The sequence below is a fragment of the Aptenodytes forsteri genome, unplaced genomic scaffold, assembly GCF_000699145.1.
Source record: "Aptenodytes forsteri isolate BGI_AS27 unplaced genomic scaffold, ASM69914v1 Scaffold229, whole genome shotgun sequence".
In the NCBI taxonomy this organism is placed as follows: domain Eukaryota; kingdom Metazoa; phylum Chordata; class Aves; order Sphenisciformes; family Spheniscidae; genus Aptenodytes; species Aptenodytes forsteri.
Window position 1 is genome coordinate 2,175,589 of NW_008795863.1, and position 20,795 is coordinate 2,196,383.

The window sequence follows — 20,795 nt, forward strand, 5'->3', positions numbered from 1 at the left end:
TTTAAATTCTCTTTGAATACAGAGATTGTGTGTGGCTGTATGTAGCTTGCTGTCATTCAAGTTGAGACCTAATAATTTGTAGTATTGGACTGCACTTTGAAACCTGGGTTTTATTTATTCAAGCATTGCCTTGTTGGGTGACTTCAGAGAAGTCGTGTTTTCTCCCTCTGTTTTCCTAGCTTGGTTGTTTTCTGTTGGATATGGGGTTTGGGGGGGGAGGGGGTGGTGGTCTTTTTTTCCCTCCTCCCCTTCCTTTTGTAAAGCGCTTCCTGGATTTACTGCTGAAAAATACTAAAAGAGCTAGATAATTACTTTGCTCCTTATCCAAAGGAATTAACTTGAAAGATTTCCAGTACGTTCAAGCTTAGTAGTAACATACCAGGCATGGGGCCCAAATAGTCTGACATTTACTACGCGAAGCTAAGTTGAGTTTACTCTTTGAAAGTCTCATTTCGCAATTGCCAATGCTATTTTGGACTACGCTGTTTATATAGTAAACAAATGCTTAAGGGTCCAGATAAGGAAAACACGTGTAGTTCTTAGAACATACAGTTCTGAATTTAGGAAATTGCATGTCAGTAAAACAAGATAATTTGTCCTGTGGCATTACGGACCAACTATGCAGCTCTAATAGCAAAATGACTTACCGATTGCTGTGACGCAGTATAGGCAGGCAGCATACGTATTTTAAGACGTTTCATAATTGTTACAACCACAGTAACTCTTTCAGCCAAGAAGAGGCTTGGCAAAAGATTCTTTTTTCTTTCTTTAAATTGGGAAGACAGGTTTTTTGGTATCAGCTATAACTGATAGTAGGTGTAAGTGTATGTGCCTTAAAAGATATTTTGGTTATGGAAAAACACATGGAATGTAATTAAATATAAATTATAACAGAAATATTCCAGATTTTATTCTAAATACTGAAAAGCAGCTAAGGAAAAAGCGCAGGCGAAACCTTCACTGAAATCATACTGTCATTTCTCGCCTTTCTGTTTGCATGAGAAGGATTTCCTGGGCCACCAGTATCCTACAGACGCTGAGCTCTGACTGTGTCTCGGCAAGTTGTCACTTGAGGTTTTTTTCCTGACTCTGTCTCCTAAATCTTGGCTTTTTTGTTCCCTCGATCCTGAGCAGGCGTTCCTCTTTTCTGGGTGGGGCAGGGCAGGAGGGGGCCATCTTATGTCATCTCTCACTCTGTTACCTTCTTGATGCAATAAAACAGGACTTGCACATTCAACAGTTGATCTGTAAAAATTCGGTTTAGTTCCATGATTGTAAGTATCCTGAGAGTCTTAACTGTTAATAATTTAAGTACCACGATCTAATACAAGTCTTGGACAAAACTATTTTGTACAGTGAATTGTCCATGACAGTGTGGGCGTAGAAGGGAAATTAAACATCAGATCCCTTAGTACATTCCAGGAGATAATTTGGACAAAACTCTTCTTTCTGGTCTGTCAGTAATCCTTCAAAACCAGAATCTGGGGGAGGCTTGTTTTCTTTTCTGCAGACTGAGCCCTTGTGACACTTTGTTATTCTGTAGGATTTATACTCGCAGCAGTTTTGCACAACTTGGATGTTAAATAGGAACAAATACGGGCCAAAATGAAGAACTGTCACTCCCCGTGACCTCTGTCATAGGAAATGCTTAAAGAAAGAGTAAACATGAAGGACGTGCCTTCTGACCCCTCTCCTGCCTCCCCCCCGCCCCGATTTCTGGCAAGCTGCTGGCTGGTCCTGTGGCTGCTTCTAAAATGCTGTTGCACTCGATTCGAAGTGTTACTGTGTTGGGTTTTTCCCTCTGTTCTGGAAATACGTCAGTCGAAGTACTTGATGCGTAGTGGACTTCTTTCGGATTTGATTAAACAATGTTTGACTTGCAGATGAGCACTTCTGTACAAATCATGCATGTTGTTATTAAAAAAAAAAAAAATCACTAACAAGCGCTGCAAAGTTGGAATTAGTCCTTTAGGTTTCCTGTTTGTTCTTGGTGCAGGGACAGTCCACCTAGAGTGACGGTACAGCTGTACTTTTTCTCTTGAAATGTATCGAGTAAAATAATTGAATTCAGCATGAAATAGCGATTTGAAAAAAACCGGCAGATTTATTTTATGGAAGTATGATGTTGCAAGTGAAACTTAGCTTATTCTGTTAAACCTTGAGTAAAACGGTTTACTTGACATCAGTTTATATCCCACTGAAAAGGGAAGAGGTGTAAATGTGTATGCATGCATGCGCGATTGGATTGTGCAGGCGATTAAAAAGCCTGGCTAGCGTTACGTTTAATGAACGTTAACCAAATTATTTAGGTTGCTGTTTGGCATTATGGTTAAACCTGAGACGCTTGAGGACTGCACAAGAAACTAAATTAACGATGGCAAAAGGGGAAGTCTTCTGCATGGCCAAGTGGCTTAAGTCAGAGGACGAAATTTGCAAAGTTGACGTAACGCAACAGTAGTCTTCCTGGGCTTTCTTGTTTTCCCCAAAAGTTTTAGGTCAGCCTTTCATTTTTATGTACGAAAAATAAATGTGTTCAAAATTGCATCTCTGTCTGAGTCTTTATTTAAATTGGAAGGATAAATACTTGGAAGAATTTTTTTTAATGTGTCTTAACTGATCAAAGAAAACCCCTTTATGAATCAGCGTAGTGCTTGCAGAACTTAGAAGCGTTTTGCTTGTAGTAGCTTGGATGTTTGGTGCTGTAACCACCGAGGTCTTGTTCTGTGTTCCTCGGGGTAGAGCCTTACCTTCCCCAAGAGCAAAATGTCCAGTGTTGGGACGTCTTCCTCACTGCAAGAAACCTTTGCCTAGAAACACTCATTTCCATGCCGCTGTGCCGGCATTGGCATTGGCCTACAAAGCCGTGAGAGGTGACGTTAGTGCTTTGAGGTGCAGCCTTCTGTAGTCCCACTGAGGCCCAAGGAGACTTCAGCAGTGCTTGCGCTTAAGCGCGCGAGTAAGCGGTTTGCTGGGCTGAGACCTAGAGGTGAAGCTCTCCAGCAAGCGTGTGCCTTACACCGTAATGTGGAAATACTTCTGACAAAGCAACGGCTTTCCAGGAGCACTTGCTACAGGCAAACGGTAGTTGGTAGTTGCTACAGGGAATGCATGAGGAGCTGTTTGGTGTTTGTAGTGAGTCGCAAACCCGCTGTCTGCTCTTACTACTTTTTCTTTCTCTCCCCCCACCCCCACCCCCCCGTACTGTGTACTGAATCGGTGACTTTTCTTCTGCATTGTATGTCGCAGGCCGAGACTGACTGACACCTAAGCCTTCAAGACTTGTGAATATTCTGCAGCTATAAACTGCAAATTATTGCCATGCAAAGCGAGACATGAACCCCTCTTCGGGAGCAAAAAGTGAGGTCTGTTAAGTACCAAGAAGGCCTCAGTTATCTGTTTACAGCGTAAACTGCATCGAGGAGATGAAGACCACCAGCAGCGTGCTACTTTGCAAAACAAAATAATTTGCCGTCTTGTGTTTTTATAATGCCTGTATTAATGTAGAAAGATGTAAAAGAAATAAATTAGGAAATATTTTGTTTTGTACTGCCATTCTTATTGTATTTTTATACTTTTTGGCAGCATTAAATATTTTTTTAAATTGACAATATGCTGTTGTGTGCGCATTGTGTTAGGGAGAAACTGTTAAGAGCCTGTTTTGCAGAAAAAGAAAGCTTTCGCCTTAAGGTTTCCTGATCTCCTGTCTTAACTGGAAAACGGCAAAATGATTAGAATGTGCTTTATGCAAATGTTTTCATTAATGCTCCGTATTGTAGTTTGAGCTAGGAGGAACTCTGGCACCTTTCTTTTGTAATACGCCACTAAGAATATTATTTTATTCATCTGCCCGGTTGGTTTGATAATCCTGATGTTTGCCATAAACTACGCACAGTGTTCAGAGCTACTTTGTGGAGGGAAGGGCGTTTCTTGCTGATGCTTTAAAGGGGGGAAAAATGGGAAATCTGATGTCTCACTACCCACGGCCATATATAACCAACGGGTGCTGAGCGAGGGCCAGGTGCAAAGCACACAAAGTGAACGGTGTCTTTAATTAAATGGGTTTTGGATTGTGTCATCACAGTGTGTTGTATGAATAATATTTTACTTCACATCTCCCATCTCCTGTCAGCGTTCTCCCCGACACGCCCTGAACAGCTGGATTAGAAAAGGGTGAGCTGGAACGCTGCTTAAAGGAGTTCTAATGGACTCAGCAGGGTTTCCAGCCCCGTACCTTCTGTAACAGAGCTGATCCAAACTCCGCACTCGCTGATGTTCTCTGACAGGTTCAGATAAACCTTAATTCACCAAGAAGCTGTATTCAGTATGACTGTCTAAACCAGGATGTGGTGAGGGTTTATATGTAACTTGTACTTTGCATATTTTTGTAATGGGTTTTTGTACAAATCATACGGCTGCTGAAGGTAAAGCATGGAAGGGGGGGAAATCTAGGCCCACTAAGGCTATTTTTGCTAAAATAAGCAGCAACCTGGAATCTTAACGTGGTTTCGAGGCTCATTCATGGAAGCAGCAAGTACGTTCAGAGTTGTGCTTAACTTGAACGTGAGGCTGAATCAGGGGAGTACTTAATGCTGTTACTTGACCTGAATACATGCTTGACACCGCCTTCAGATAGGCTAAATCACCAGAGCCTGGTCTGTCTAAATATTTTACTTCCGTTAGACGATTAGCATTGTGCCTAGCCTGTGCTGGAGGAGCAAACAACATCACAACTTGATTCAGCTTTCATTTTCAAGTTGGTGCAGCTGTGAGACCAGGAGCGTTTGCCATGAGAGATCAAGGTCTGGCCGAAACCACTGCACTAAGCCCTGTTGTTGAACGCAGGAACGGAGCCTGTTCGTACCACTCGCTACCTCTTTGGACACGGCCTTCAGCCTTTCATGCCTTCTACCTTCTGCTGTGATTGGTGTTTTCATTATTTTTGTCCTCTTCGAATTGCGAGGAAGTGTAAGGTGCACGACTACTGGAAACGTGCACGTGCTTTGTTATTTTACCTGCTGCTGCCACAGATAACTATCAAATACTCAACTAACTTGTTTTACCCCGTGGGGTATAGAGGGCCCAAATGCACTTCGGCTCTCATCGCACAGTGGACTCTTCTAATCAAAATGCTGACTTACTTCTCTTGATGGTTTTTTAAATGACTTCCCTCTAAATTTTGTGTCAGGCTAACCTGATGACTAGGCAAAGGGGATCAAGGGAGAGCAGTTCCAAAACCAGAGCTTTGTCAGGTTTTATTGAGGGCTGCCTTGTGAGAGCAGAAGTCTTGGCTCACTGGCCCAGGAACTTCGAACCTGCACACGTTTGTTTATTTCTATTCTTGACTACTGCTGGGAAAGTGTATTTAACAAAGTGAAGGAAGGGGAGAGGCTGCCTTCTGAGAGAAAGGACAACTGAGTGTCTAATTGCAGCCTTAAAAGAAATGGGGTTAGAAGAATGATAGGCTTGCAGATGTTCAAATGAAAAAGCTGTCACTTACTGGCTGCTGTTTTTTTCCCCTCTTTAGAAGAAATGTTGCAGAGGTACTTGTTTCTATTTTTGCCAGCCATCTTACCACAAGGACAAACTCGCCACCTTGTTCCGCAGCAAGGTTTTGGTGCGCAAAAGGGTAGGCAGGCAAGGTGGGTGCAGCAGTTGGGCTCGTGTGTCCCAAGGGCAGACAGGGGAAGCGGTGGGCTGGAGGAAGCAGGAGGAGCTCGGAGCAGCTTGCACCCACGCCCACTGTTGGGGGCAAGGGGAGGTAAAGGGCAGCTGCCCACGCTCTGGTGGCACCTCACACTGCCCAGGGAACCGCCGGCCCGGCCCAGGAGAAGCTGCCTCCTTGTCCCAGTAAAGCCCAAAAGGTCTGGAAGAGCCAAAGCTGGTACCTTTTCCACAGGGAACTGTAAGGTCTTGAGGGTTTCTCTTTTAGAAAGTACTCGCAGTACCGAGTGCTCCCCCTTTTCCTTCTCCTTGAGATTTTACTCTGCTGTGCCTCTTGAGGAGGTACTTGGCCTCTACGGCTAATTTAAGAAAAATCTTGCAAGGCAAGTCACACCACCTTCATCGCTTTTGTCTGGTCCTTCTTTCCCTCAATACTTAATTTGTCCTCTTGCTATACATACACCTCGTAGTAGCTTTTTAAAAGCTACAAGGAATCCTTCAGTGCTTAACAACGCTCAGCCCTGTCTTCTTTCTCCTCCACCCCTAGGTATGTCTTGCTGGGCACAAGTGTAAAAGTATAAAGAGATTATCATCCTCAGCAAGTCTTTCAAGTCTGTCATTCCAGTGGACATCTACTTTAACATAGGTTGTAAGTTCAGAATCAACATACATGGGTCAGTGTGCAGGACTGGAATTCAGTTAGCAAACTATACGTACCCATTAGGTAGTGAGTTAGGGATGCTGGGGGAGAGGGGAAGAAGAGGGAGGAAAAAAGCCTGAGAGAGAGTCTTCACCTGTCCGGCACGGAGCCCATCTTCCACCTTGCTCATGCCCGTGGTTGACTCTGGCACTGGGGCAGAGTTCCTGCAGCGCAGGATGCCACCTGCCTCAGCAAAAGCATCCCAGCGACCTCAGGTTTCTGTATGACGGACAATTACAGACCAATTAGTTTCTGCGAAGAAGATTCCGTCACACAGCAGTTGGCCTGTGCCTCACAGCACAAGTGTTGGGAATAGAGAGAAAGGCAAGCACGCTCAGTTCTCCCTTCTGCCTCACAGCAGTTTATGCCCTTGTTTCAGTCTTTAAATACGGTTAGTTTTTCTGACTAGTTTCAGACATCAGGCGTGCCTTGGGCTACATGCAGCCTTTTGTCTGTGCTCCCTGACCGCATCCACATTTTGACTCACCAGCTTATTAGTCTGGATACCTATGGAAATTCCTAAAAGCATGTTTCAGTTAATTCTCACTTTACAACCCTAGAACGGCACCATCTCGCATCCATGACCTGCCATCGCCTCCTAGTAGCTTCTCCGCTGCTGTCCCCCTCTCAGTTATGTTGTTTGAACTCGCTGCTGTTCACGCACCTTCCCCTTCCCTGAGTTTGCAACACTACAGACTCCCTTCCCCCCCGACTTCCCTGAGCATACCTCATGCAGAATCCTTGTCCTGCCCTTCTCTCTTCGCAGCAGAAGCTGCATTGGTATTGTACTTGAGGAGGAACCCACGAGGAATTGCTACCAGTTTTGAAAGCTCATTACTGCCTCCCAGCATTTTCTTGTACTTCCCATTCTGCTCCATGTTACGTTTCTAATTAAAAAGAGTAAGCTCTGCTGCTTTGCTTTTCTTGCTTACGGCACTTTTGAAGAATAGCTTCCGTATATGTTTATGTCTGTAAAACATGTTTCTGTCTCACACCTTGCTCTATTAATCCGTTTTTAAACCCCAAGAAACTCCTTGCAAGTGTGTTGTTCTGAAAACGCCCCCGATGATTGTGGTAAAGATGACGCCCGAAAGCAGCAGTCTAGCCTCTGTTGCAAGGGTTTCGGGTAAGTGCTTAGTAGTTGTAGTTGCAACATCAGATAGCAGATACCACAATTCAGATCCTGATTTCTATTTTTTAAATAATGAGCACTACTCTGGGGAATCTTACTATTTTTTGTGCCACAGAGCTTATTATTTTTCACAATATGTTAAAAAAAAACCCCAAACAAGAAAAAAACTCCACCACTTTATGGCCTGTCTGGAATGGTCAAGGCTTCATCTTTACTATCAGTAAGTAGCTTATAACCCAAGATTTAGCTATAGTGCAGAAATGTCTGCTCTATCAATTGTGTACTGCTCCTTCCTGATTTGGAGAGAGCGCTATAGAATCATTTTTACAACCGTGATTCTCTGATAAAGGTAAGTCAAGGTATCTCGCTGGTTAAAACCACCAGTCCAACAAACAAAGGTAACATTGCCATACGTGCAAACTCCTAGCTGGAGGGCGCAGTAGTTTAAGAAGCCTTTGTTTGGAGGATCTGTGCACTCCAGAAGAAGAGACCACAGCGTAACAGCGTAACCCAGAAGTCAGACCAACTCAGGAGATGAGAAGGCTGATGCAATTTTGAGCATGGAGTTCATCATAACTTTAAGAGAGCGTGGAAAATTTTAGAAGAGCTCCAAGCGATAAAATGGTAAGAACTATAAGCCTTTTAACTGCCTGCAAATATTAGATTTCATGCCTCAGACTTCTTGTTAATAGCTGAAGAGAGGTGCCAGTAGTGGAAAACTGCTCATGATGGACATCAAGGCCAGTCAACCCGATGAATAAGAGCAGAGAATAAGACCAACAAATCTTAATGTGACTTTGTATTTTCCATTGCCCGCCTTTCTCACAAATTTATTGCAAGATTTAGATGAAAAGGTTAAGAAGCCGTAAAAGAATATCTTAAGGGAAAGGGGGCAGGAAAGCTACCCTAGCTACTGCTAGTTAACTGCATGATGGCGCTTTTAGGTTAAAATACCTCAAAGTACTACTTTCGGTTTTCTTAGGGATCTTGCCTTTATGTTACAAATGGGAGCTTACCCGATGCCTTCACGTATGATGCGTTCTCTGGGTCAGTGCACAAACAGATGTGTAGCTGCCGAAGGAATAGCAAGTGGTCGGGCAGCCTCTTCTCCGAAACCAACATTTCCGTCTGGCTCCCGTTAACCTCCACAGCAGGTTGTTAGTGCAGCGTCCGGCCACCTGCCTGCCCTGCCTCTGAGCACACCAGCCACAAGGGATTCCCAGTGTGTCTGTATTTAGAAACACTCACAGTGTGTTAAAGAATCTGGGTTGGCTTGCACTCTTAACTGCATTGTTTTATTTGCAAACAGTTGAAGGAATCGAATTTTTAAGATTTTTTTTTTTTTTTTTTAACAAGTCTTGACCTTTGTTAAAAAAAAAAAAAAAAAAGGCTAAACTATACATTCCGTCACTAGCCAGCAGATACATTTTCTTCAGATGTTTGTAACATAAGTACTGGTTTAGCCAAAAATGACAACAATAAAAATGACTACGTCTAAGCTATTTGAGAGAATATTTTCATGAGAAATTGCACCGTGAGCTGTAATCAGTAAAAGGAGGAAAGAAAAACCAACTCCCATGCCTCAGAGCAATTCTGAACGCTTCTTTGCTGCGGTCTGGCGGCCAAACACTCCCTTGCTGTTGCTTTAGAACCCTTGTTTTTCCTCCTCTAGCTTTTTACCACTGCTTCTCCTTGTTCCGAGCCATGCGAATTTTGATTGAAATTTAATCTATTACCACAGCTGCTTTGATTTTGATTAATATGGTCTTGCAGTTAAATACCTTCTGAACTGTAGCTCCCCAAATGCCACTGTGCATACATCAGACTGCATCCTGATTAAGACAGCCAATTAATACATATTTTTCCTACCTGATTAGCCTTCTGTGGATGCCCAAAGCAACACTGCTTGTTGCCCAAATAAAGTTTTACCCTTCAGATTTTTTTTAACGCATCATTTAAAACCCATGGAAGTTGACTTCGGTATTTCAAGTTTTTTAGTACCTTGTATATTTTACATCTGCACAATATGCTCTGGATCTTGAACAAAGTTGCATGCCTGTGTCAAACAGCTGCAGCAAACCCCATTTGGGCTTCCTATTTGTATGTCACAAGTTATTTAAACACCAAGGCTTTATACAGATGAACTCTTTGCAATGCAACACACATGCTCCACAACTTGTTTGCAGTACTGAGCATCATCTAGAACACCAGGCTGCAGTTGGCAGAGATATTTAGTAAGTTTACTGCAGCATGGCTGAAGTTCACAGGTGTTAGAATAACGACACTTGTGAGTAGCCCTAAATGAAGCAGTTCATTGGATCTGGAACTAAGTACTTAAACGGAGCCAGCTAAATAAAGCTTATACAATCACCTTATTTAAAAAAACCACAACAAAAAAACCCCTAAAGATACTTAAAAAGCTCGTGCCTGCTGATAATCCCTTTCCCTGCTGCACACCAACATCCTGTGACAGTTGGAAAAGCCTCATGGAGCATCTCTGGTGCATACATAACTATTTCCAAATAGCCGTACTCATTGTATAAGCAGTACGCAAGCTGTGGTTGAAAAGCTGGCTCTTTGACAAGCACTGTTCAGTATCTTGCAAGTTAGTGCAAAAGCAGACATCCCTTCAGGGCTCATTCTTTACAGTCATTACAGCTGCAGTTATCTGAGCCCTGCACAAATGCAGGAATACTCCCGCACTCATCTCGTAGAAGGACCTACGCTAAGGTAATGCAGAGGCAGGTGTTCCTCCCCTTTTTTCTGAAGAATAGTTTTCATCTCAGGAAAGCTTCAAGAGGGTACAGCTGATTTAAACAGCCATCTCCATCACGTCAGTTTGCTCAGCGATTCCAACAGTTGTTCCAATAACAGTTCCAATAACTCCACAAGTTAAATATTCTGCCCCCTTTAAAAACCACCACTCTACACAGCAGCTGTCAGTTCAAAGTATTCTTCCTACCCACATCCATCCACTCTTCTAAAATAACAGAGCTTATGTTCTCAGATGAGTATGTTTAAACTGCTAGGCCATTCTTTCTTGACCTATCCTCTAGTACGTCAGCAAAGCCCCAACTCAAACCAAACATGGTCATTAGACCATGAAGAGGCGTCAGTGCCTCACGGAAGGGAGAACCGACTATCTCCTACAGCTTCATTCTAAGGTCAGCTTCTGATTTTACTGGTAAATCTGACACACCCTGCTGGCTTTCAGATCTAAAGCCCAAACCAGGACCATGATCAGCTTCAACTTCTGACTTCTTAGAAGGTCAGATTCTAATCAGGAAAATGAATACTTGGTTCCAGATTCAGCAGTGCATAAGAACAAGCAAGTAGTTGCTGTGATTTACACTGGACTATGTCCTTAAAGTTAAGAAGTACTCTTAAGTATTTACTGGTTCAAGGCAAAAGTTTTCAGCCAGCTTGGCAGATTCAGCTTTCCAAACTGATGTCCAGCCGTAAATTACACTCTCCTAACAGCTACCAAATCTCTCTGTGCTCACTGCTGTCCAGTTACAGGTGATGTATTACATTCACAGAGAATCTGAGGATCCATCACAGTGAAGAATGGCATCAGAAAATGTTTAGGTCATTAGCCCTTTTCTAAAAATACAAAATTTGAATAAACAGTATTTGCAAGCATGAAATACCACCATGATGGGATCTATATGAAGGCAGGCTGCAAATGGTTTAGCCTTCCACTTGCCTATAGAAACTCAAGCTTCTTGTCAAACAATGACAAGACCATGAGCCAAAATAAATCTTTAAGCTCAGAATAGTGTTGTGATCTTTTTAGTCATGTTATTTGGTTCAACTTCTGGTTGTAGCTTGCATACCAGTTGTATGCAAGTTGCTTTTTGTCCAGGTAAGTTTCTTTTGATTCACAATCACAGGCACATCAGTCATTCACAAACACTTTAAATCTATTCACAGCCCATTGTTTTATGCCATGGCATCTTCGTGCATTACTACTGTAAAAGCTTATTAATATGAACAAAGGATTACTTTACATTTCTAGCATGGTATTTAGTGTTAAGAAGCATTGGTGTTAACACAATTCAAACCTTTAAAAACAACCAACCAACCACCAAACACTGCAGATGTTAATTAAGTAATCACAAAGCCTCTCCAGTCCTCCTAATGCCAGGAGCAGTTAGTTCATGCTCACATTGTTCTACCCATATCTAGGTTTGTGACTGACTCAAATACAATATTTAACTTGAGACTGCCTACATTTTAAGACATTATTTGAAGGTATTTGGACATACAATTCTATGGAGCATTTGCTCCACATACTAATTCTCCGAGGTTCAGTTTGGCCCTGCATTATCTGCTTCTGCAAAGCAGACTTAAGACTGGGAAACACTTAAATTTCTTATTGTTTTGTGGTAGAAGAACAGTAACTGAATATTCATTCAAATATTAGTCCTCTGTGACAGGTATTTGCTATGATCCTCACCTCACAAACTTTCAAAAACCCAAAAAGACGAATGATAACACATCCCTTGGGTGATCAGTCACATTCACTGAGTAGTTAGACTCAACTGCTCTTCTTTACGAACAGGCACAAGTTTTCAAGCAAAGTTGGCTACTGAATCTTATGCCTACACCTTTAACAGATTTCTTCAGGACTGCTGCTGTTCTTTTCCTCATCATTTGTACTACTGGCATGACAATACCACAATAAAAAAAAATAATCTATTTAGCAGACTAAATATTTAAAAGCATAGCCTGTATGTATGTCATGTCTATTAATTCATAAGCTATAACTTAGAAATTCTAGATTTGAAATTACTTTTAAATAAGCTGATGTGACCAGGCTCTTCCAAAAGATCAAAACTGAACATGTAGCTTAATAACGCAACAAGTACCATTACAGACATTAAACACATGAATTACTCATCACACAACTACTGTTTCAGCGCATAAAATACAGAGATACCAGACTACCTGCTATCAGGGAAATTTTTTAATTCCTTTATATTTCAGAGCACCGTATGCATCTTCAAATCAGTCTAAGAAGGCTCATCGACCTAGAAAGCTTTAGTTTTAGCATCTCTGCAGCCCTTGGAAGCAGAATGGAAATTACACAACAGAAGTAGACCAGAAAAGATAGAACAGGCTGCTATATCGCTTGCAGCCTCCCCAGCTGAAGCTGCCACAGCAGCATTGGGAAAAGAAGGCAGAATTAGTCACTTCTGAGCTTTGCTTACATCACCAGGAAGGTTTTGGAAAAAAGTCAAGATCCACAGTTGACATGGAAGAGTAGGGTTTTATCTTCATGAGAAAAATCTATGCCTGCACAGCAATCTCAAGTTCTCAGCTACCTTAAGAAGGTGCGCCATAAGCTTTTCCATAGCAGTAACGCTTAACCAAAGGAAAAGGTTTTTTAAAAAATATTTTATTAGAAAAAAATTCAACCAACGTTATTCAATAAACAACTGTACAAAACATATTTCTTTGGTCAATTTGTGAAAGTTACCTTAATTTCTTTAGCTACCCACATATGTGAAAGGAATTTTTCTTAAATAAAGAATTTATGTACACAACAAATTAAGCTGCTGTTGCTCAGCAATTACTATGTAATCACCTTCTCAAGGGATGTTTGAGACTGCACACGTGACTTACAGAAGAATTCAAAATTGATCAGAAGAGTGCAGGTGGAAGACCGTTGCCAAAAAGTAAGCGCCAAGAACTTGGTATTTTCCATTGTGAAGAAGTATCTGTGGAACTGTTGCTCTGCAACAAAAACAGAATAATTCTTTAAGTTTTAAATAATAATGATGTAATTCTATCTCTGGCACATGTATTAAAATAATGGGCAGCATTTCAAGTGTCAATATCACTGTGGGTTGCTTTAGAGAAGAGTACTGGAAGATTGAACTTGATCAAACCTTTACGCAATTTTCCCCCCACACCTGTCAAACAAAGGGACTGGGGTTTAGGTTTGGTTTTTCAGGTGGGGAAATTCCCCATGAGATTTTAGTCAAAATATAGCTTTAATTTGGCATATCCTTGATGACCAAGAGCCAAAATGAACCCAACCCATACTCAGCTGAATTTTAGAAAAGTTAAAAATGTAACATATTTAATGTACCGGACTGAAGAAAAATGAAAATAATGGATATAAAATATGAAAGCAAGAACTCTAGATCAAACAGCACTTACTTCGCTTTTAACTAGTTGGAGCCATTCATTAAGATAGTTAACAAGAGCAAACGCATCAGGGATGTTGTCCCCTTCTGAGCAGAATTTCAGAAGAACTGCCATTTGGATTCCTTTTGAACAGCTGCAACAAAAATGAGCAGGCATTTCTATTTCTTTTCTAAATCCAGAACAGTTATATTTATGTATTAAGAGCAACAACAATCTGCATATGTCTTGTTAAAAAAAAAAAAAAACAAAACCAAAAGTAAAAATGTATGAATATGTATAGATATTTCCCCCCCCCCTCCGGACTTGCTTGGTTGCATTTTCATACTTCACGTTCTTTTTCTTATTCTTGAATTTGTTCATTGCTTTGTGAGGCAGGAATCCTCGGTCACAGAAGAGTTACTCAGGGCCTCTTTTATATACTTAGTTTGCATTTTTGTGCTGATGGGGCATTTATACAGATTCTTCGATACAATCACTCCTTACCTTTCTGTGTATTTCAAAGAGCAGTTTTGCAGGCTGCATATCACTACTTTACTCACAATATTCCCGTTTTCTCATTTAGATATTAAGATTGTTATTATATTTTTAAATTTTTTTTCCTAAAGTCCTGGCAGGTCTTTTCTTTTCCATTTGTATATTGTTTCCATACTGAAGTCAGTACAAAGGTGAGCATGGTATCAGTAACTCTCCTGCTGCTGGATGCAACAGTTTGGACAGATGTCAAAAACAATAGCTAAAAAAAATAAAAGTGAATTTTCCACCTGACACACAAACCAAACACCTTTTGCAGAGCTAACACAGTTTTACCAAAATGAGCGAGTATTACTATCCAAAATTTGAAACTCAGACATGTTTTTGGCACAACTTCCGATGCACACAGTTTTTAACAAAAACCCCACACCTAATTGTTTGCTGGCCCTGAAATCTTAACTCATTCTTAGTGCTCACTGAACTGTTGTGGGGGTTTTTTTTGTTTGTTTGTTTTTTTACAACTGATGATGGAACTATTTGTCATGGGAGACAGTTTTAGTTAAAGTGTCACAGGTACAGAAATTTTATTATTTAAAAATTGTGGTTTGCATAAAATCAGATACCAGATTAATCACGATCTTAACTGTAAAGGCTTTATTATTTTCCTTTAGCCCATTCACTTATATTTTTATCAGAATTTAACTTTATGATGCAGAATTCCCTATTTTTTTCCCTCTTAATTATGGGCTCGATCTGGAAGAAGTTCTATTCCTACAAAACTCTTTTCTATGAAAAAAGGGACTTTCTCTTTTCCTATAACATAGTGGTTTAAAAGATCATTTTACCCATGTACTAAAACCAAGACTTCTGATACCTTCCTGCGCTTATCTTTAGGCAACTCACCTCTCAGTAAACAATAGTTTTGTGATGCCACCTCCAGGAATATGTAGAACTTTTTCTGTATCATTTATTCCGGGGTAAGCTGCTACTTTTTCCATTTCTTTCCAGTTTAGCTCCTGCATAAGGCCTCCAACTGCTTTCTCAAGATCAGGTGTAAGTAGGTAGCGTAGTGGTGTCCTAGGAACAAATCAAGAACACATTCAGTCTGACAATAAAAGACACTACCGATGTTATGACTTATGACAGGAAGAAGCTGCAAGCATTGAGGACCTGACACTTGCAATGAAGAATTGCACTGACATTCCCTTCCTCCTTAAATCAAAGTTAAAAAGTAGTCTGTGGCTTCAAAACAGTACAAACTACTCAACCTTTCTGCCACAAATAGAACTAAGGTACCCTCTTTTTAGAGGCTCACGTAACTGGCAAGTACCAGGTACATAAGCACATAGATAGGAGAACTTCTTATGGTTGTTAAAATGATTTACAAATAAAACGTGCTTTTTCTTCCTTCAGATAGGAGTTGATTAAATTAAAGGTAGTTAGGGTCAACTTGGACTTCACTGTGATACAGTATTTTTAATAAGCTCACACTACAAATATCTGCAGACTTCAGTCAAGTCTAAGTATTTTCTGAATGCACTACCCTCACTCTTGAGTGACTTTGCTATCAGAGAGTTATTCTGTGGTGCTGGGGGAGGGGGAGTGTTAAATCACCACAACTTACGACTCAGACCGCATCAAATAACTATCAGTCCCTCCCATTTCATTCCATGTTAGCTGGCCATTCCGCAACTGTATGCCAATATCACTGGTAACTATACCTGGGACGTGCATGGATCTAAATCTCCTTTAAGGCCCTACACATTTATACAGCCTGAGGGTAACAGTTGGTCTTTTGCAAAAATACTGATTTTTGTTTGTTTGTTTTTGTTAAATCACTGATTATGATGTCCTCAATCAGCGAGTAATGCTTGTCTTCTAAAGGGGCAATATCTAATAAAAATACATATAGTCTGAACCTTGCAGTTGCCTCCCAACAAGTAAGAATTGATAACTTCCTATAAAAAAAAAAGAATGACAACTTACTATATTAAAGAAAACCTTCAAAATGCAGAATAATGAAGCAGAGGTAAGAAGCTAACCAATATTCTAATTAACTGTTAAAAATCTAATCTGTGACCTGTACGTTAGCAGCTAATCCCTGACTTTGCTTGCAGCCACAAGAAATTAAGAAGCTAAAACTGAAGCTCTGTCGCCTGACAGTGCGGGCCAAGTGCAATTTACTTACAGCTTACTATTTGCTCAGTACTTTTAACTAACAACTTTCAGAGACTAATCCTGTATAACGTAATACTTAATATACTATTAGAACATTTTATGACCTATGTGCAAAGCAAAAGAACCCTACTGAAAGTACTCAGTAGAGGGAAATATGTCAGTTTGTCAAAAAGAACAGAAACATTAATTAGGTCTTTTAATGACGCAAACATACCCAAGGAGTTGCTCATCATCGCGCTGGTATGCATGGCTGCTAGACAGAAGGACAACTCTGGCACATTTGCTGCTTTTCACCCAAGAAAGCAGTGTTTGACAGAATGGCCTGTACTTGTTCTTTATGCAAAGACAGAGAGAAAAAGTGAAAAATATATTGTGTCCTTAAAGAAGAAAGCCAAAAGCCAACAATACTAGGTGTTACGTAGAATGTTTACCAGTGATGTACATTTTTCTTCATATCCATTTAGTCTTCAGCTTCAAATATATTTTTAAAAAGCAGAGGACTGCTCTGGTTGGTTACTTAATCAGAACTACATGTATAGTGATGAAAATTATCATTAAGACCATGTAAACAACAGCAGTACCACCTGTTTTGTGTGCCATTAATACCAATGGAAAAAGCTTTAGAGTAAGATGGGATGGTAGGATCACATAGTATTTCTCCACACTTTGAACTGCTAAAAACTGCAGTGCAAATTTTTTTCTGGTGTGGTATTCTGCTTATTTTAAATTACAGCCACTGTCCAGTCAATGAATAATACTAAATGCTTCATTTTTTTACATAATGAATGCAGTTTAAATGAATATAGAACACTACGAAATAATTAAATTCGAGTGACATCAAAAATTAAGCTATTACAATAAAAGACAAACACACAAAGACAGTAAATGTAAAGAAAAAAAAGAAATGGACAAAACCCAGACCATTTTGTGTTTTCAAGGCTGTTAATAACTAGGGACGTATTTACACTAAAAATCTACCAACATAGGTGGGTTGTTCTGAGGCTTTGAAAAACAAAACAAAACCTCAACCCTCAATGAATGCAGAAGTCAGTTTTTGTTAGCTAAAATTGTTATCAACTGCAGAACGTGTTACAGCACAAAGTAGAAAAATATTTTGCTCTTTTTCAGTCTTTTTTTTTTTTTTTTTAAACAAAATGTTTTATAATGTGGCATAGTTCTTCTAGTTTTGCTTATTTTGTCTTAAAATTTACCTAGGCCAATTAAACTATTTGCCAGCAGAACTATTCAAACTGAATAGTGAAGTAAGAACAACTAATGAACATACATACCTTTATAAAAGGTGATCTGATCTGTAGAACTACAAGTTTCTTTGAAGGTAATGAATACACTACAAGAAGAAATATTAAGTTTTGTAAGAAGAAAGCAAGAAAGAGATCTGGGCTTAGAATTATCCAGATTTATCCAATTTACAAACCTTAGGATAGTAAACCTTTCAGCTATCAATTCCTATGGGAAAGCCTGACAATATCCACAGTCTTAAAAAAACCCCAACATATTTTCATGCATTGTCTTCATCGGACTTAATTTAACTTGTCATAAATTCAAAGGATTGAACGAAGAAAAATATATGAAGATCTGCCTCCTGTAATGATTCAGATAATCTCTTTATGCAGCTTTGCAAAGATTGACAGATTATTCTGAGATATCCATGATTTAAAAGGGGAAAAAAAGATGAAATGCAATGATCAATACAGGGAAAAAAACCTAAGAATTTGAAGGGCGAAGAGGGAGAAACACCACATAAGGAAAAAGGCAAACATAGGTGGGAAGGAAGAAGAGAGGAAAAATACCCTTCTACACCAGAAATTCAGCTTGCATTCCAGCAGTTTACTGTAAGTGCACACTTCATGTTGCTTTGGATTAAAACCACAGAGACTTTTGGCTGCATTGTCATATGGTTGAAATTCAACATTTCTTATTGGTTCCATATGTCAAATTGGTTATCCAAAATAACAAGAGTAACAGTTTCCTCTGTGAAGGTAAATACATTCTTCTCTGTAAGTTACTGAAGTCGTTATTACTGACCTTAGTTTAAACATTGTTCACATAAGCAAAATGTAACAACAACAAAAAAAGTAAATGTAACATTCTTGCACCTTATGCAGCTTGCAAATAACTTCAGCATTCAATACCCACCTTCAGCATTTATACTCAGCTCCATTGAGTTTTCTTCTGCTGTTGCATATGGATTATTTCCAACCATTGGCACCAGGCAATCCGTGTAGAAGTAGCCAACTTTAGTCATGTTGAGCGTGGAAATCACTAGATCGGTTGCCAGCTGACCAACATTTCCCACTGACACTGCTGGCTGAAGTAACAGAAGTTACTGATTTACAGTGTGTTTTATGGACAATACAATATGCTCTTCAAATAGTGAAAGTTTAAATTACTTCAATTCTGGTCTAAAAGTGGCTGCTTATTCTCTGATAAAGATGACTACTTCTTAACAGATTACTAATGCAGACTTTGGTCTCTGTCCCAGAGAGACATCCTGGCCACTTCTGTGAATAATCCTGACTCATTGTAAACTTAAACAAAGGCTTGGAAACTTGTCTCCTCCCTCTGTTTTTCTGCACAGAGAGTTGATAAAAGTCACTCAAACGACTAATGCCGAGATTTGCATGCCTCAAGTGACACCTAATGGTAATGCTGATATTGCATATTAAACCTATAAATCTCAGCTTGACCTATATATGAGTAGATTGTTAATCTTTTAAGGATGAAAATGCTAAGGGTCATCTTGGATTCATTTCATGGGAACTGCCATGGGTTATCACCAATCGGGGCAGATACTGACTAATCTGATGGCACAGAAAGAGAAATTTGAGAGTTTGTCTTCCAGTATCAGTTTCTGTAGAAGGACACAACAGTAAAATTCTCGGTTGCTTCCCTCAAATTTATAAGCAAGTCCGCGTCTACGAGTTGCTGCTGCCACCAATTGTGGAAACACCGAATCTGATGCCGACAAGCCCACGGTGAAAGAGGACGTAACAGCACTTACAGACTGTCATTACAAACCGGCTAGTATTCAACAGCCTGGTACTCCCAGACAAAGAAAACAGCAGTGATCTATTTCCTGCGCCTAGTCAGCTGATCTGCAATGACTTCCCGTGCAGCCTGCACAGTCATCCCAGACTGTGCAGCCCTCGATGAAAGGTGATAAGGTTACCTTTAAGTAATACAGTAAAGGGGCTCGCTAAGAGGAAAAATAATGGTTTGCAGCCTGCACTGGAACTCTTACATCACAATAAACAAATGTAACCTCCTCAGGTAGGTTATTTTAAATTGATTTCATACGTGTGTGAAGATGATTAAAACACTTCCCAAAAGAATCCTAATCAGAGTTTAAATATAGCACAAATGAGGAATTTTTCATTAAAACATGTATATATCGCATCTAAATGAAAAAATAACTTTTTATTCCAGTGCCAACCCACAGATACTGCAAATTTTGTAAGATGACAGCATTTTAATCTTACAGCGAAAGCATATAGATATAGTTCAGCACACAACGCTTAGCTTGACAAGAGCAGAAAACGGGTGGCTGAGGAGGGAGAAATTGACGGAAAGGGAGGAGACCGCCTTAAGCTCTACTGGAAACAGCTCTGGGAAGGACCCCTGCAAATCCCCCTCTTTTACTCGGCAAAACACCGATATACACACGGCACAGCAACCGCCTGCCCAGGGCGTCCCTCCCCGCTTTCCCGCAGGCAAGTACCCAGGGACGACCCCCGGGCAGGGGAGAGACAGACCGAAGCGCCCCGGCCCTCCTGCCCCACAGGCGCGGGCGAGCCAGGGAGTCAAGCCCCTGCCCGCACCCCACAGAGCGCAGAGAAGGCCTCAGCGCCCAGGCCCCAAGCAGCAGCACGCCCCTCTCGCCCGCTCCGGAGTGCCCCGTTGGGGCAGCGCCCCCTCAAGCCCATCGAGGGCGGGGTGGAAGCAGGAGCGCGACTTACCATGAGCAGAGTGAAGCCCTTAAAGTCGGAGCTGGCGGAGCCCCCCCCACGGCTGGAAGGAACAAAAAAAAAAAAGCGGTACCCGCGGGCCTCGCCCTGCGGCGGCGAGGAGGCGGGGCAGCGGCCCAGCAGTTACGCCGCTGCTCGCGCCCGTTGGAAAGGCGAAAGGCGGCGTGGGCTGCAAAAAAAAAACCCAGCGGTTACGCCGCTGCTCGCGCCCGTTGGAAAGGCGGTTGGGGGCGGGGCCTCGCCCGCGGCCCCCCCGGCTCCCCCTCCCCCTCGCCCTCGCCCCGCTCCTCCTGGGGCGGGAAGCGTCGCGGCTCCTCTGCTGCGCTGCCGCCATGTCCTCCGAGCTGAAGCAGATCATCCACCAGCAGCTGGTCAAGGTGGGGGCATCTCCGCGATAGAGCGGCGGAGCGACCTCTCCTGCCAGGGAAGGCCTTGGGGGAGGGGGGGGCCTGGCCGGGCTTTGCTGCTTCCCGTGTCGGCGGGTCGGGCCGCCGATCCTCGGTGTCATCTG

The 20,795-nt window shown here is 41.4% G+C and overlaps 3 protein-coding genes across 3 annotated transcripts in view; 2 read left to right on the forward strand and 1 right to left on the reverse strand.

Annotated features, from left to right (window-relative positions):
- The window catches only part of PTPN2 (protein tyrosine phosphatase, non-receptor type 2), a 35,127-nt gene extending 31,522 nt beyond the window's left edge, over nucleotides 1-3,605 (forward strand). The window contains exon 10 of the mRNA XM_009284088.2: nucleotides 3,247-3,605. Within this exon, the coding sequence (XP_009282363.1) occupies nucleotides 3,247-3,268 (22 nt within the window). The 3' untranslated portion in view covers nucleotides 3,269-3,605. The remainder of the gene's footprint in view (nucleotides 1-3,246) is intronic.
- A 9,273-nt stretch (nucleotides 3,606-12,878) lies between these two features.
- Nucleotides 12,879-20,340, reverse strand: PSMG2 (proteasome assembly chaperone 2). Its single transcript, XM_019473344.1, has 7 exons — nucleotides 20,276-20,340; nucleotides 18,456-18,627; nucleotides 17,588-17,646; nucleotides 16,513-16,631; nucleotides 15,024-15,197; nucleotides 13,662-13,782; nucleotides 12,879-13,232 (listed from the first exon to the last, which is right to left on the reverse strand). The coding sequence occupies exons 1-7, from the start codon at nucleotides 20,276-20,278 to the stop codon at nucleotides 13,140-13,142; spliced, it is 741 nt and encodes a 246-aa protein (XP_019328889.1). The 5' UTR covers nucleotides 20,279-20,340; the 3' UTR covers nucleotides 12,879-13,139.
- Nucleotides 20,341-20,611: 271 nt separating this feature from the next.
- CEP76 (centrosomal protein 76) overlaps nucleotides 20,612-20,795 on the forward strand; it is a 26,358-nt gene continuing 26,174 nt past the window's right edge. The window contains exon 1 of the mRNA XM_009284090.2: nucleotides 20,612-20,661. Within this exon, the coding sequence (XP_009282365.1) occupies nucleotides 20,617-20,661 (45 nt within the window). The 5' untranslated portion in view covers nucleotides 20,612-20,616. The remainder of the gene's footprint in view (nucleotides 20,662-20,795) is intronic.